The following is a 16,472-nucleotide window of genomic DNA, read 5'->3' as shown; positions in this document are numbered from 1 at the left end:
GGGTTTGTGGACGTGTTTAGAGTACATTTACACATAGCATGTCAAGACTCTTGTCGGGTGATGTAGCCAGTTGTGTGCGTTTACATTTTAGAACCGCGCGGGAAATGTGGGCCTATCGTGCGTCTGATTGGCTAGCGATGATGTCATTGACCTGTACAGCAGCGACCTGGTAACGCAGTTCGCCGGAAATTGGACTTTACAAAATGCTTCATATCTTCTTTAAAATATGGTATCATACCCCCAAAAAGTTTACATGGCTACTTAGTTACCCCTTGATTATAGATAGTATCAAGACTTTTATTTTCCTTATGGCATTTCGCAGAAAATAGGGTCTTTTGAAATGGCATTTCGCACCTAGTGTATACTAGTACTAAGTACCTAACCAAGATGAAGCGTTCGGAAGTCGCTGTTCGGCTCTCGGCAATCTTCGGGAGACTTCGGTATCTGTTCGTATGGTTCTTTGGAATCCTCATCAGTTTGTGACCGTGTTCAGTGTACGTATGATTCTCGGGAACCTTTTAACGGGCCGTGTTCACGGTGTTATGTGTTATGTGACTGTATGATTTTTGGGAATATTTCAACGGACCACTGTATTGTGATGGCAACGGGCTGAATGAGTATATGTTGTTGAGACACAGTGTATGTTCTAACATGCGCGAAACAATAATAAGGATTTTATTACACTGTAAATAGTGTGTTGGAATAAAGTTTAACGTTTTACTATGATTACTACCAACACAGATGAACTTTCATGATAATAAGGATTTTATTTAATGGTTTACAAAACAATGTAACGTTACATGTATTGTTAGATCTCAACAAAAACTCGGTGGCCTAGCGCCTGTGCTAAAACTACACACACATTTTTTTACACATTACATGGTACAAAAAAGTTCCGTGAACATGACCCATTTTCCTCATTCTTTGAAATTTCGCTACTGTTTGAAGTTCTGTGTCTTTTTTTTTTAGATTAATTTTATAAACATGTAAACATATTTTGTCTTTATTCAGCCCAAGAGTTGGAGAGCTGTCCATGATGACGATGCCCAAACACCAGAACTGGTGGTGGTTCTCTTCATCAAGATGTTCTTCTTCTCCATGTCCACTGGAACTCTCTGTGGTAAGTCAGATTATGTTCCCACTTTGTAAATGTACAATCACATCCAAACATGCAACTTCTCAAGCAAGAGAAATCTGGTTTGGTGAATGAAAATGGTACAGCTTGGAAATGGTACAGCTTGAGTAGTACATGACATTGTACAAAATTGATTGATTTGGTACATGTTGTCCATACACTACAATGTACCTGCCTTTTTTTATCACAGGTGCCAGTGACATTGTTCCATTGGAGTGGTTCAACTACCTGTTGGTCAGCGTTCAGGTCAGTAAACAATTAACTAAGCTTTCAGCTAATAAGCTCGGAATATTTAGTACCGAATCTAAAAAGGAGTACGCAAAAAAAAAACAGTTACTTATTCGAGCAACAGTTACTGGATATGATTTTGGAAATAAATGGCTGAAATCATATTCAGTTGCTTGAGTAACTGTTTGTGTCATATCTTACTACCTTCATCGACTTAAAAAGGAATAGCAGCTACCACAAATAATTATTTTCTCAATGATTTTCTTGTCTCTCCCCTTAGATGCTGCTGAGTTTTGTGTATTTTGCATCCATCTTCACCATGGCATCAGGCATGCCCACTGGTCACAGTCCTGTCATCATGGATCTACAGGTGGACTCTGTGGCACTGACCGGAGAACTGGACAGGGTGGGGAGACCTCGCAGCCATAGTCTGGCCACATCATATGCACGTGGTAAGGCCTGTTTTCTATTTTCAAGCTTTTAAAATGATACAGCTTTTAAGTACCCTGCCCGATACTGTCTGTCATTTGCAATTGTTGTCATAGCTGCATTTAGAGTTTAGTACTTGTAACTAGTATTTCTAATATTAGTTGCATTAAGTGGTGTTAAATCTGGAATCATTGAAACATTAGTCTTACTGGTACCTATCGGTTTGATCTATGCAAGGCAGAAAATATTTAATTGTTACAACATATTTGTACATTGTTTGAATGTACACTTTTGAATGTTCAGCAATTTTGCAGCTTTTGGTTATAGAATAATCTGTCATGGCAGTGAGCAAATGATTGGAATTGGGAATGGAGTAAATTGTTCATTGCACCTCCTACCCATCTTTTTCTAAAAAAAGACTTCGGATCAGCCCTTTGAAGTTGTCATTTTGAACAGTAACAGCCTTAATTACTCAAATGTTTGGCCTTATGTTTCAGAAGTGACTTCTAGTCTCTTCTCTGGGAGGGAACAACTGCAGTGAAAGTCAAGAATGAGTCAAGATAGCACAAAAAACGTTCTTCATCCATTGCCGATCTTGCCAGTGCAAGGCTTCTTTGAAAGCTAGACTGAAAAACATTTTCTTTACATATGTTAACAATGTTTTGTACAGTGTTATTTCCAAAGGTAGTGAGAGTAGAGCATTGAGATTCAGGTTACAAGGAACAAGCTACATTTGTAATGTTGTCCCCAGTAGTGCCCTCTAAGAGGTGTGGATGGGACTTTTTCAGGGTATGAAGCAAAAGTTGTCAGACCAGCTACAGTAGTTACATTTATAAGTAAGTGACTGTGGCAAAAATCAAGAACTGGTGGTGCAATCCAGAGCTGTAATCATGTGGAATACCTGTTGCAATAAGTTTGGTATGATTTTGAATCCTAAATATATCACGTGGAAACAATGTTAAAATGTTGCAATAGAGGTAATATTAATTGTAGGTACCAACTGAACACAATAGAACAACTACTAATACTCTATTGTATTAGCAATATGAGCTATACTCCAACAGAGTCTTATATTCCTACTACCAAATGTGCAAGGATAACTTTAGATAAGGAGAAATAGTTTTCTTCTATGCATACCAAATAATGTAATAATTCATATTGAAATAAATAAAATACACCTTGATTTCATACTTATTTGTTTATCTCGATTTGCCCTAAATCCTGTCAAATGTGTTGTGTAGTAATATTTCTTGACCTTGGTAAATGTACTACATTCCCCCATATTTCTACCCTAGCTCACATCTAAAATTCTTCCTGTCTTGTATGTAGCATCACAAAAACCTTTCCTCACAAAAGACACCTGCAACAACAATGGTATAATCCCACACCAAATTACAAATGTCTGAGTCTGACTGTCCCATTCAAGTCATACTCAAGTCAGGAAAAGAATTAGGTTATTGTCCTGTTTGGCTAGCCTCAAACCAAACATCTATTACTATAACAGAACCTAATGTTTTTATTACATGCCTGGTTTTGTGACAACTTTAATGCATACATTTTACTACACATCTTACTTACTACTTTTCCTCAAAATATTGGCAGGTTGTCCTTCGGTCCCTTTTTTGTCCTACTGAAATTCTACAGCCCTTAAACGCCTGTCCCAGACTACTTTCTTGCCACAAAACACCTTCCTTTTAATCATCCCAATTTTCTCAAGCACTTTCCAAGTGAGCAGCATGCATAAAGCTCCCTTTGTGTCTGTGGCTTAAATATTTCATGCCATGCTATGATGATGTATTAATTATTCATCATTGCAACTAGTCTCATGATCACTTCCACTCTGAAAAAATTTTCAAGGCTCTATAATTTTTTTGTGTGCAGAACTAAGAAAAACTTCAAAAATTTTTTAAAGTGTTGCAAGAAATTTTTTGTGTGTACAGTATGTTTTGGGAATGTGGCATGCCGGAAAAATAACATTTTTGTAACAGACTGACAAAAATGCTAACAATAGTTATGAGTACTAGCTAATCACTATGAAGGTCTCTAATCAGTCTAATGGGAATCGGGACAATAGCAGGGATCTGAAATATTAATGAGGTGGACCTAAAGATCCTGTTTGTTCACCCATCCTTGTATCACCATGGCAACTAGGTACACTTAACTTGCACCTATCTAGTCATTCAAGAGGGTCCCAGTAACATTCGTTCTAATATCTTACCAGTGCATGGAGTATCACATGGTTTTTCATTGGTAGGTGCATAATAAGTTGCCTGAAACGTCATAGAAATTCCATCAGACACAAGACTTCACCAAAGTGCGCCACCGAGAAAGAAACGGCCGGCAGTGGAAAATATGTGCATCTTTTGAGCAAACCCTCTCTTCTGTTGTGAAGGGGAAAGTTATACTGTTATAAGATAGCAAGGGACTTGAAGATGCCGAGGGGGGGAGTTAAGCGGGAGACTTTGGGGAAGATGTTTTGGCTGAGTTTCCTCAAGGGTGTGGTGGTCTTCTGTGCGGTCTGCCTGCTTGAGTCTCCTCTGGCCGATGGAAGACAAGGTAAGGCTGTTTCTTATGTTGCAATGTACAATTTTTCAAAGAACTTCGAACAGTTAACACTTAACATAATATCACCAGGGTCCATAATATCGCCACCTTGAGAAATAGTGTGCTTAAAGATATTTTTACTGTAACATACCCTAGGTATGTAATGTTACATTTGATATGTGAAGGAGTGCATACCAAAAGTATGTTGCAGTAAAAATATCTTTAAGCACACTGTTTCTCAAGGTGGCGATATTATGGACCCTGGTGATATTATGGACACAGATGTTATATGATAGTGGAGCTGGATAGTGGATTTCTGGGATGAATAAAAAATTCTGCAGTTTTACCCAGCCCAGACCCTTATTTGAAGATTTTTTAAGCCTCCCATAGATTGGTTAATTTTTTTGAATATATTTTTTTGCAGGATACCGTTTGCCTGACAATGCTGGGACTGAATTTCTCCTGGCGTTTCCACATGGCAGTGGAGGTGTCCATAAGGCACTCATCCGAGCCACATCCTACCTGGACACCACTGTTCAGATCTTCAGACTGAACGATCAGCAAATTGAAAGCAACATTACACTCAGTGTAGGTATATGCAAATAATTTAGAAAGTCTAAGCTAGAAATCTTTAACCAACTGCAATTTAATGTGCAAAGATTGGGTGTAACAGATCATTCGGTGTAATATAGCTAACTGCCTCTGTGCCACGTGCCAGCAAAGCTGGTGTGTTATGCCGAAGTGTGGTTATACCGGCTATACCAATACAGACTGATACAGATACAGAATCTAGCTGAAGGGTTAAAAGGAAAACTTCATGTTTTTTTAATCATAAGTGTACTTTTTGTCAATACCTTAGGAAACCAAAATGTTCTAAATACTCCACGTAATGATTGTGATGAGGAAAGCTTTCAGAATTTGTAAATGACTTAAAAAGTGTCTGGATTGCTTTAAAGACTGAGGTTTCAAACATTTTTCTTCTTTTCTAGTCTGCTGATTTAGTGCATGAGGAAACACTGACTGGATCATCAGAGCTCGAGGTGTTTAGATCAGGCAGGACTGGGCAGTTCCTCAGCCGGCTCATCAAGTCCAATGATGAGATCACGGTGTATGGTATGACCAGTGGAGATGGTTACATGGCACTGCCCACAGATGTACTGGGCAAAGAGTACTACGTGGCCAGTTACCAAGGTACATGACATTGTACAAACGTTGAAGAATTATGTATCAAAGCTCATTGACTACTTGTCAAATGTCAGACAGTGAATATAGATATCATGCCAACTTACAATATCTAAAACATTATCCATCCCCTAAACTCACCACTTAAACATGTGCTCTGTCTAGCATTGCATTGGAAGTGCTCATTACTAAAACTTTGAAGACACGAGGCACATGTTTTAGAAATGTTTGTTCCAGCATGTAAGAAGAGATCATATTATTATTACTCATTTGCAAAAGTTTGCCGGCAAGCTATTTGATGAAGGAACAAGGGCCAATATAGGAGACTAGTAAGAATGAGATGAATACTTGAATGTGTATCATATATGTGCAGGACAGCCTTTAGTTCTGCTGTATTTAGTTCCATGCCCGTAACCAGGATTTTGAATGGGGGGGTTCTTCCCACTGCTTGAGGGGACCTCGAGCGCCGTAGGCGCGAGATTCCTAGGGGGGGTTCGGGGCATGGTCCCCCGGAAAATTTTGAAAAATGAACCTTCTAAAATGGCATTTCGTGCATTTTTGAGAGGATTTCCAAGAAAAAATCAGAGAAAACTTTTTATTCAATGACAAAGGAAGCAGTTTTTCTATGAATCCAGTCCATCTTTTCATGAAAAATCTTCGACCTTTACATAAAAATTGGACCAAAAAGTAGACCTTTACATAAAAAGTGGACCAAAAAGTGGACCTTTGAGCCTTGTGGGGGGGTTCTTCCGACCCCCCCTGGCTACGGGCATGAGTTCAACAAATCTTTCTCTCATTGTTACTTTCTAACAGGGAACACCGACAGGTCCAGATCTAGAGTTGTGATCATTGGCGTACATGACCGTACCATGGTTAGGATCACCCTGACTGGTGACGTGGATTTTCAGGGTGCACAGGACCACCCTGAATCCCGCAGGTACAGTAGCGGAGAGGATATCCTACTTGAGCTGCACAGGATGGAGACAGTGCAGCTTGTAGCTTCAACATCAGCCACGGATCTCACTGGAACAAGGGTTAGTTTATTAATTTGAACTTACTGTTACATTCTGTTTAAATTGTATCCTCTGCAGTCCTTGTATAGTTTGACATCATTATTTCATAATTTCGAAGCCTGAAAATATATGCATATTAAGCACATAACATATTCTTTACTTCAGGTCCTATTTTTCCAGTTTTTATTATTTTTACTACTTTTCAGCAGAGGAAAAAAAGTTTAAAACACATTAAGTTAGAGAGAAGAAGAAGCTACAGTAGGAATTTAGAATGCTTTCCCACTATATCAGAAAGCATATCAATTGGTACAAGTCTTAGTTTTGTGTTGTTCAGGTTTTAGACCCACCAGGAAAACTTGTAAGGATTAGGCTTCCAATATCTGAAGCGTGACATGTTGTTGTCTTGTTTATTTGTTGACAGATCATCTCTGACCAGCCGATAGCTGTCCTGAGTGGTACCAATGGTGCCGTGGTGGGATCTGGAAATGCAGGATTCCTGGTGGAGTATCTGCCTCCTGTCTACACCTGGGGGAAGACCTTTGTGGTCAAACCTTTGAGTGAGTATTCCTGAGTGAGGGTGGGGGTTGGTGTAAAGGAAAGTGACCTTGATCCAGTTTAAGGTCACTGAAGAGCTAATCTCCCACAAAGAAGACAGACGCTATGTATTTACAGGTTCATTGTACCAGGGAAATTCCCTTTAGCTAGCTCTTTTCCATGCACTAGCAGAATGAACAGTGGATCACATCTTTCCAGTAGTGTGGATGTGTCGGTGAGCTGGGATTCGAACTCTTAACCCATAGGCAAGGCTGCTAACTACTGTACTAACATGTCACTAATGGGGGTGTTGAATGCATGTGGTTCAAGGTTTTTGATCTACACATTTTGTAGTATATTGTATTCAGGATCTATCAAGCAGATTAAGACTCACACTTGCTTTCACAGCTCTAACAGATTATGATTTACAATAGATTATTGTTTATAAAATTTTGATATCATTGTCAGTCAGCAGCCTTGTCAGCCTACTGCATATTGAATTGTAATCTAACTGACATTATTCTACAGATGGGGGTCCTGATAAAGTCAGGGTGATTGCATCCCAACCCACTGACTGGAGCAAAGACAGTGTGCGCATGGGGCAGATCAGTGCCGGATCATTTGTGTCCGTGGATGTCAATGGTGTGACGGTCATTGAAACTGACAAACCAGTCATGGTGGTTCAGTATGTCAGCGGCAGGGTAAGTATCATAGACTGAAGATGATTTTTAAACTTTGTGTATGGCCTGTTTGCAATATACTTCACAGTGATAGCCCCAAAACTGCCTAAAGGATCTTTCTGTTAGTTATGAGCCACAGCATCTGCTCTAGGCCTCTTTCTTTGTGTAAAATGAACAGTTGTTTGATTCAATTAGCCTACATGTCAGAACACCTTAGGCCTTGTTGATTTGGTTATATGGATGACATCCTCTGACAAGTCTGGCAAAAGGAGCCTTCATTATGAAATCTTTGTTGTCATGAATTTTGAACAAATGACTAAACATGGTATAGCAAATTAAAGGCAAATATAGTAAACAATATTTTTTTTGGCAATTTACAGCTTACATTTGCTCATTTTGCTGCAGCTTTGTATGATAATATTCATTTTTATTTTTTGTGGAAGCAGACAAAACTTCATGCACACATGGATGTCATTGATACATTGTATAATCTAATTAACATGTATAAGTTGATATATTTGCTCTATTATTGAATAAAATACATTGTACTAACTCAGTTCTGTTATGATAATCTGAACTAGGGTGGCCTTGCCCCTGCTATGACAGTCATCCCACCAGTGGAGCAGTACACATCAGACTACGGTCTGGCTGCTGCCAACGGCTGGAGCAACAAAGCCACCCTTACTGTCAACACTGCAGAGGAAAGTCGTGTCAAGAAGGACATAACTACAGGTAAATCTTTGTTTTGTTTACTTCATATTCACCACAAAACAAGGCTCATTGGAGCCACTCAAATGGGGTTACTGTACAGACAGTAAGGAAAAGTCTTGAAAAGTCTCTGTCTGCAATCTTGTTTCTATCAATTATACCCCTTTAGAAGTGTTTTCTTCACTACTGAATGTAAAGGGGCATGTAGGGTCTACCCTTTTGTTGTTGTCAGTTGTAAATTGTTCTAATTTGCTCCCATTTTTCAAGCCTGACCATAAAGTTTTATGTGTGTTTTCCCAGCTGTCACTGGCTGGAGCCAACGGTCAGGTTACTCAGCTAAGACTGAGAGCATCAGTCCTGGTGACCTTACTTACCAGCACATTGACCTTCATGGGGCCTTTGGTGTGGTGCAGTATGGGACTGCTGGGGACAAGGCATATAGCTACCCTGGGGGTCAAAGGTAAGAGTGGGCAACACATTCCAGATTTGTGAAAACGTTTCAAAGAGTCAAGTTAAGAAATTCATCCACCTAATTTTTATACGTACATGTATGTCAAAAACTGCACTGAGTTATCTTCTGTCTTTATAATCTTATATTTGTGCACCATTTTCCAACGGCAACTCTAAAACTAAATTGTGCAACATGCAGGCAACAAAGTTAGAAAGATTATGGCCTGCTTTACACATAACTTTTTCAAGTCGACTAGAACTCAAGACAACTTGAACTACAATGTAGTCAACCTGAGTGAAAATTTCCCTGTGTAAATAGAAATAATTCAACTCAAGTCGCATTCTTATCAAGACAACTTGAGTCGTATCCAAACCAGACTTAAGTCAGCTAGCGGGGTGCCGAGTCCGCTAGCTTCGCATGTGTAAACGGGCGAAATAGACTTGAGCGTATCTGCGTAATAGTCAGGCAAGACTGAGCCACCGAGTCAACTTGGGGGGAGGGTGGCACATCGGGAGTGCCAAGTCACTTTGCTGCCCAGTGTGGAAACAGAAATTTTTTGAGCTGACTTCCCCGAGACGACTTAGAAATGGTGAGTGTAAAGCGGGCCTATAATGCAGTGACAAATGTGCAGACACTTAGAGTGTAACATCTAACAGAGTGAGTGACTGTGTTGTTGCAGGTTTGCTCCCATCAACCCCTGTATTGTGTCAGCTGATGACGGCGTCCATGCTGATGGACTGGATAATGACTGTGATGGACTGGTGGATGAGGGTGGGCCCGAGGACCACGCCTACTCCCCATTGGTAGGGGATGTTCCATTTTAAAACTTTAGAAAAAGGGATGGGAGCTACTCTTTTGTATTTGAAATGCTGACTCTCAAGTTTGACATGGGACATGGTTTGTTACAGTGGAAGGTATTCAGTTAAAAAGGGGGCTGTTCTATAAAGTGAATGCTGTTCAGCACCAAGGACAGGGCTGTTTTATCGCGTGGAAGGTGTTCAGCACCAAGGACGGGGCTGTTCCATGGTATGGAATGTGTTCAGCACCAAGGACAGGGTTGTTTCATGGTGTGGAACGTGTTCAGCACCAAGGGAAGAGTTGTTTCATGGCGTGGAAGGTGTTCAGCACCAAGGACGGATGTTTCATAGAGTAGAAGGTGTTCAGCACCAAGGACAGAGTTACTTCATGGTGTGGAAGGTGTTCAGCACCAAGGACAGGGTTGCTCCATAGAGTATAAGATGTTCAGCACCAAGGACAGGGTTATTCCACAGTGTGGAAGGTGTTCAGCACAAAGGACAGGGTTGTTTCATTATGTGGAAGGTGTAATAGCACCAAGGACCGGGCTATTCCATGGTGTGGAAGGTGTTCAGCATCAAGGACAGGACTATTCCATGGTGTGGAAGGTGTTCAGCACCAAGGACAGGGCTATTTCATGGTGTGGAAGGTGTTCAGCACCAAGGACAGGATTGTTCCATAGAGTAAAGATGCTCAGCACCAAGGACAGGGTTATTCCACGGTGTGGAAGGTGTTCAGCACCAAGGACAGGGTTGTTCCATAGAGTAAAAGATGTTTAGCACAAAGGACAGGGTTTTTCCACGGCATGGAAGGTGTTCAGCACCAAGGACAGGGCCGTTCCATCCTGTGTATAGTGACTGGTGAACTAGGTTCAAGAGGTTGTAATATTCAATTGTAATGTTTTCGATCTCAGTGTTGGTTGTCAAGATAGATCAGATCAAAATCAGTTTGAAATCTAACAAAGGTTATTGCTTTTGTGTATTGATTGTATTGATGAAATTCTGTATTGATTATCTTAATCTCTAGGCCCCAGATGTGTATGTGGACCGCCACAGCACAACGGAACTGGACTTCTCCTGGAGAGGTTTCCGCATGCCGCGAGTTGCAAAATTCAAGCGGGAGTTTGGTGAGGCTGGGATGGCACCAACGGTTGTCATCGATGATGTGGAAAGGATCGTAAGAAATATGTTCATTTCTACCTCATTTTCTTTTTAAAAACCATATATATAACTATAATAAGGAAGAATAATTTTTAAGATTCACATTATAGCACTCAAGTTTAAGCCCAAAGATGACATTGGTGCAACTTGGGAGGAAATTATTGTAAAAATTACAGAAAAAACAAAGTGAACCTGTATTTTTTTATGTATGTATGTAGTTCAATTCAATTCAATTTTATTAAGAACAGTCAACATAGCAGGGGTACGTAGTACTCCTGAATTGTGTGGACTTTACATAAGTACAAGAGACGCACAAGGCTATTACATACAAAAGTGGGACATGAAACACTAGAACACTAGTTACATTGTGTACATTACAGCTATACCCCTACTGAATTGATACTTATTTTTTGTTTTTCAGATAAAGTCGGTGGAGTCCAACAACCTTCTGCCTGGGAGGAAGTATCAGTTCAAGGTCATCGCTGTGGATGTGTCAGAAGTCGAGAGTGAAGCTGCCATTGTCGTGTTCCCAACTGGTAAAAACTTGCTTAAAAAAATCTGAGGAAAAAGATTTTTTTTTTGCCCTTTTTTAACAAGAATGTTGATGATTTTTAAAGACCTTTCTCTAAGTTCATGATGTGGAAGAAACTTGCACATAGCATTGCAGATTGTCTTGGTCTCCACTTTTTGCATGTGAATGGCAGATATTGTAATTCTCAAGCTTCTCTCAGCTAAAACTACTAAAAGTAGCCTTTTGACATGAAATCTGAAATGGTTACAGGATTAGGTAGCAGTCAAAATATTGAATTGAATTTGTATGTACTAAGTTATATTTAATTTATTTTTAAAATGTCTTGTATTTATGCACTTATGTGTCAGTGGTAGCCGCTACCAGCCTTGTTGCTGCCTGGTTGCCACTTGTTGTGCACTGTTGCATTTAAACAAACAAACAAACAAACAAACAAACAAACAAAACTCTTGTGAAATCAATAGAACATTGTCCCAACTCAAGGTAGGGGATGGGCCAGGCTAATTTCATTAAAATAATAACACCGGTACGTATCTTATGAGGTAAAATTGTTTTATTTTAGATCCAAAACCACCAAACGACCTCCTTCTCCTGTCAATCACCCACAACTCCATCTCGCTCGACTGGAACCCACCGGTTGTGGGCGGAGTCACCAGTTACGAAGTCACGTACACGAGCGTAGCGGAGGACGGCGGTCAGACGTTCACGACGTCTGTTCCGGGACACCGCACCTCCGCCACCATCTCCGGGCTGCAGCCAATGACGGAGTATCGGTTCACGGTGACAAGCGTGTTCTTCGGGGTGGCAAGCGAAAGGACAAGTCAGGAAGTAGCCGTGACAAGTAAGTAAGAGGTTTGTGAAGCTAAGGGATAACAGGTAGCATGATTATCATGAAAGTTCATCTGTGTTGGTAGTAATAGTAAAACGTTAAACTTTATTCCAACACACTATTTACAGGGATCAAATTTTCAGCGACCACTGTCGTCTTCATCAGGATAATTAATGACCAATCACTTCACAACGTGATCTCGCGAGAGTTACGGTAAAGTAAAGTAATAATAAAGTTTAACGTTTTACTATAGGTAGCATTATTCTATTGCCAGCAATGTTGATTGAATGTTTGATTCCATTTCAAATATTTTGTAAAGTTTACTTTCATATGGGATTGTCATGTGGGATTTTTCAGTTTCTCTGCTTTCCCCCTGCACAATATAAGACATGTGCATCAACATTATACTACTACTCTTGCAGAAATTTAATATGTTGCCTTGCTATCTGTACTTTTGTGTTTACCCCAAACATTTTGTAAAAGTAACCAGAAGCAGAATAACATACATAAAACTTGTATGAAACATGAGATGGATTCTTCACTGTATGTTATTGACTCATTGCAGAACTGGAACCACCGATCAACATGCATGTTGAAGCCGCCTCAACCACCTCCAACTCCATCACTATAAGCCAGGACAAGGTCTCCGGCTCTACACCGCCCCTAACCAAGGCTTTACAGTATGCAACCTACGAGGTTTCCTACGGTAACTACACCAGGGATGCTCTACCAAAGCCTGGGGAGGGAGCAACGCCCTACAGGCCGTTCACCCCTCCAAGTTTTGAAGCCACTGGCCTGGTGGCTGGAGCCAACTACGTGCTGTATGTGAGGTCAAACTTTGGAGGGAACTCCAGTGAGCCAGTCATTCTGCGGGAGTCCACATGTAAGAGTTTCTCTGTAACTTTCAGTATAGTTGAACCTGACAGAGTAGCAGGTAATATTTGGACAGGTTACTCATGTCAGTTCATGCATTTCTGACTGATCATCAAAATTTGTCTTCTCTTCATGTACTTGGTATGGGAGTAAACTTTTTTTCTGATGAAGATTGTACGTTCAAATTTCTTGTCAACAATGAAACCCTTTACATCTTACAAGCAAACTTTCTCTAGGTTAGTTACTCATATTATCTTGCTTTGCTAGGAGGCAAAAAAAGTGATATCTTAAATTATAGAATAATTATTCATCATTAAAAGGTATATTTAACACTAAGTTACTTTGCTCAAAACTCTGATAATATAAGGGATGAAATTACATTTATACTGTATGTCACAGTGTACTGAAAATTAGGTTGGTAGAACATTAGGATATTGAAATAACACCAGGTATTCTTCCTACCTTGCTTACGTTTTGATGTCTATTGTCAGACACCTTCCTCAGAGCTTCTGACTAGTGTAGTCACAATGCATGATGTATTCCAGTCCCAAACCCACCAGCTGACCTTAGGGTAGTGTCCAGTGGCACCACGTACATTGAGCTGGCCTGGGACCGCCCCACGTCCGGCAACCTGGAGGGCTACGTCGTCACCCATGGCATCGTGGGAAGGCCGACGTCCAAACAGTCTGAAATCATCACGGACACCAGGCTGACCCTGAACGGCCTGTCTGTGGAGCATGAGTATGAGATTGCTGTGTCCGTGTACAGCAATGGGAAGGAGAGTCAGGCTGTGACGGTGACACGGCGCCCGTGTGAGTACCACATGAAGTGATTATTGGTTGAGAGTGGGTAACGGGATGTGTAAGGAGGTGTAAGGATGGGTAAGAATGTGTAAGGATGGGTAAGAATGTGTAAAGATGGGCAAGGATGGGTAAGGACGAGTAAGGATGTAAGGATGGGCAAGGATGGGTAAGGATGTGAGAGGGTGGATAGGCACCCTTGTGAGTACCACATGGAATCATCACAGTAACCCAGTAACATTGGTAGCATACAGTAGAAGAAGGGCTAGGCTTATAATCATAGTCTGGATGGTCTATTCATTTTGTTATCATAGAATGAAGCAAGACATTGAAGCATCTTGTACGTATTTAGAAAATGGAATATGTTTTTCAGCTACATTTCATTAGTAACTCTATTCCATTCTATTCCATATTATGCACATGTTTGTACATGTAGCTTAAAGTTTGCATTCATACACTAGCACTGTCAGTTATTCTGTCAACATTAGAGATAGAATCTAGTCATATTGTTATCCCAAAAAGTTTTTGCATAGTTATTACATACATGTATCTGATTAGAACAGCTGTTTCCATTGACACCTGATACAGCTGTTGTGCACGTGTGGAGCACCTGGTCGGCCTACAGTCCGTGCAGTCAGAGCTGTGGAGACGGGGTGAGGACCCGCACCAGGCTGTGCCATCATGTGGACGGCTCCCCCAGCATCGAGTGTGACGGGGCCGCTGGGAGGGCTCTGCAGACGAAGCAGATAGCCTGCGACTTAGACCACTGTCCAGGTCAGTAGATACCGTGGAACTACTTGTACAACAGAGTCAAGTATCTGTTAATTGTTAAACATATCCTCACTCACTCACTCACTGTCCGGTTTATTGTCTGTTGTTCCCCGTCTTCCGAGGGTTAGACGTGCTTGCACAATACATCTGGAGCTTGATGGCAGCACGCCAGCACGCCACCATCCTCATTTTACATTTAGTATTGTGCTCTCCAAGCAGAGGTTTAGGTTTTGGCTCATATTTTGTGTGTCATATTCAGGCTTTCTTTTTTTGCACTGGTATCTTTTTTTATACAACCTGGCAAAATTTTGGGAGATTGATAGGTCGACCTATGCAACAAGGTTGCGGGAGGATCTAAGGTCTAAGGTAAAATAGTTTTGCTAAGAAAAAAGATACAAATACTACACTGGCCATTTGATTTTTTGATAAAAATTTACTGCTTCCTTGGAAATGATCTATATGCTGTTACAGTTATGATTTTTATAATCATGACACAATGAGATATTTTTATTTAATCAATTAATGGCAGAATTTGATACTGGGTATACTCTTTTAAGAATGTATAACTGCTCTGTTTGCTGTGAAAGTGTTATGGTTATACAATGTACATGTAGTATTATAATTTTGGTTATCATGACAGGAGATATTAAGCAGAATTATGATAGATATAAAAGTTGAGCATAAGATGAGCTATGTTTGTTCTGATTGCCAGTCCATGGAGGTTGGAGCAGCTGGGAGGGGTGGGGAGCCTGCAGCCAGTCCTGCGGAGCTGCGGTGCAGCAGCGTGTCCGCAGCTGTTCCCACCCTGTCCCGGTGTTCGGTGGAAAACGCTGCCCTGGTAGTCACCTCCAGGAGAGACAGTGTCATCAGGACCCATGTGCAGGTGTGATGTCCTTGTACAAAGAAATGGTATCTTGTAGCAAGGAAATTATCCTTTGAACAAGAAATTAAAGAATCGCCGTAGCAAGAAAATTCAAGAAACACAATGTGTTTTCTTGCTGTAGCAAGTAAATGATTCTCTCCACAAGAAAATATGAATTTTCTTGAACTAAGAGCTAAGTTCTTGAAGCAAGAAAACCATTCCATACACAAGAAAAGATTACTGTAAACTTATCTTAAAATTCTAAAAATTCTTAAGATTCGTGTTTGTGAGCATGATAGTAGAAATATTTTCTTTTCTTAAAAAAAAAAGAAGAATAAAATTCTTGTTGTAAGAATCAACATAGTTTTTACAAAATCTTTGAAGACTGTACTAAGTTTCTCATAATGACCTGCATGCAATACTTATACTTTTTTTTCTTCTTTCTGTATTGCTGTAGCTGACGGAGAGTGGTCAGACTGGGGGGAGTACTCGGAGTGCACCCTGACATGTGGGCGCGGCACACAGCAGCGAACACGGACCTGTCTCGGGCAGGCGGGAACGGGCGCAGCCTGCGAGGGACCGGCCACCGAGACTCGGCGCTGTAACGAGATGCCTTGTCCAGGTCTGATCATTGATTCATGCTTTATTATTTCACTCCATACTTTAGTATGGAGGGAAATACTGTTTTTACTGATGATTCTCCTTCTCCTGCCATTTCTTTAAATTGATTCAATTCCTTCATATTTGGGCCAAACGACCTGGAATTTCGTATAAAGGTAGAGTGGGTAAATACCCCTAGGCGTTTTTTTATTTTTTTTGATACAAGCTTTTACAATCGTTTTATTTGCGTTTTTAGCTGTTCCCATAGGAAAGTACTGTGGGGCGTACGCGCGTGACGTAATAAGAAAGGAATTCGGGGGCGGGCCCAAATATGGGCATATGCAAGCAT

General features: G+C 40.6%; 1 protein-coding gene across 1 annotated transcript in view; it reads left to right on the top strand.

Moving 5' to 3' along the window:
• LOC109479673 overlaps positions 1-16,472 on the top strand; it is a 36,437-nt gene that overhangs the window by 4,644 nt on the left and 15,321 nt on the right. The window contains exons 6-24 of the mRNA XM_019781661.1: positions 1,012-1,120; positions 1,326-1,381; positions 1,644-1,815; positions 4,761-4,924; positions 5,326-5,527; positions 6,332-6,504; positions 6,953-7,088; positions 7,594-7,766; positions 8,327-8,477; positions 8,754-8,913; positions 9,584-9,707; positions 10,726-10,875; positions 11,281-11,395; positions 11,951-12,229; positions 12,783-13,100; positions 13,636-13,902; positions 14,479-14,664; positions 15,374-15,544; positions 15,981-16,145. Of these exons, the coding sequence (XP_019637220.1) occupies positions 1,012-1,120; positions 1,326-1,381; positions 1,644-1,815; positions 4,761-4,924; positions 5,326-5,527; positions 6,332-6,504; positions 6,953-7,088; positions 7,594-7,766; positions 8,327-8,477; positions 8,754-8,913; positions 9,584-9,707; positions 10,726-10,875; positions 11,281-11,395; positions 11,951-12,229; positions 12,783-13,100; positions 13,636-13,902; positions 14,479-14,664; positions 15,374-15,544; positions 15,981-16,145 (3,271 nt within the window). The remainder of the gene's footprint in view (positions 1-1,011; positions 1,121-1,325; positions 1,382-1,643; positions 1,816-4,760; positions 4,925-5,325; positions 5,528-6,331; positions 6,505-6,952; positions 7,089-7,593; positions 7,767-8,326; positions 8,478-8,753; positions 8,914-9,583; positions 9,708-10,725; positions 10,876-11,280; positions 11,396-11,950; positions 12,230-12,782; positions 13,101-13,635; positions 13,903-14,478; positions 14,665-15,373; positions 15,545-15,980; positions 16,146-16,472) is intronic.

The sequence above is a fragment of the Branchiostoma belcheri genome, unplaced genomic scaffold (assembly GCF_001625305.1).
Source record: "Branchiostoma belcheri isolate BF01 breed outbred unplaced genomic scaffold, Haploidv18h27 scaffold5, whole genome shotgun sequence".
In the NCBI taxonomy this organism is placed as follows: Eukaryota; Metazoa; Chordata; class Leptocardii; order Amphioxiformes; family Branchiostomatidae; genus Branchiostoma; species Branchiostoma belcheri.
The sequence above is the reverse complement of the archived record's forward strand: the minus strand, read 5'-3'. Positions and strand labels throughout refer to the sequence as shown.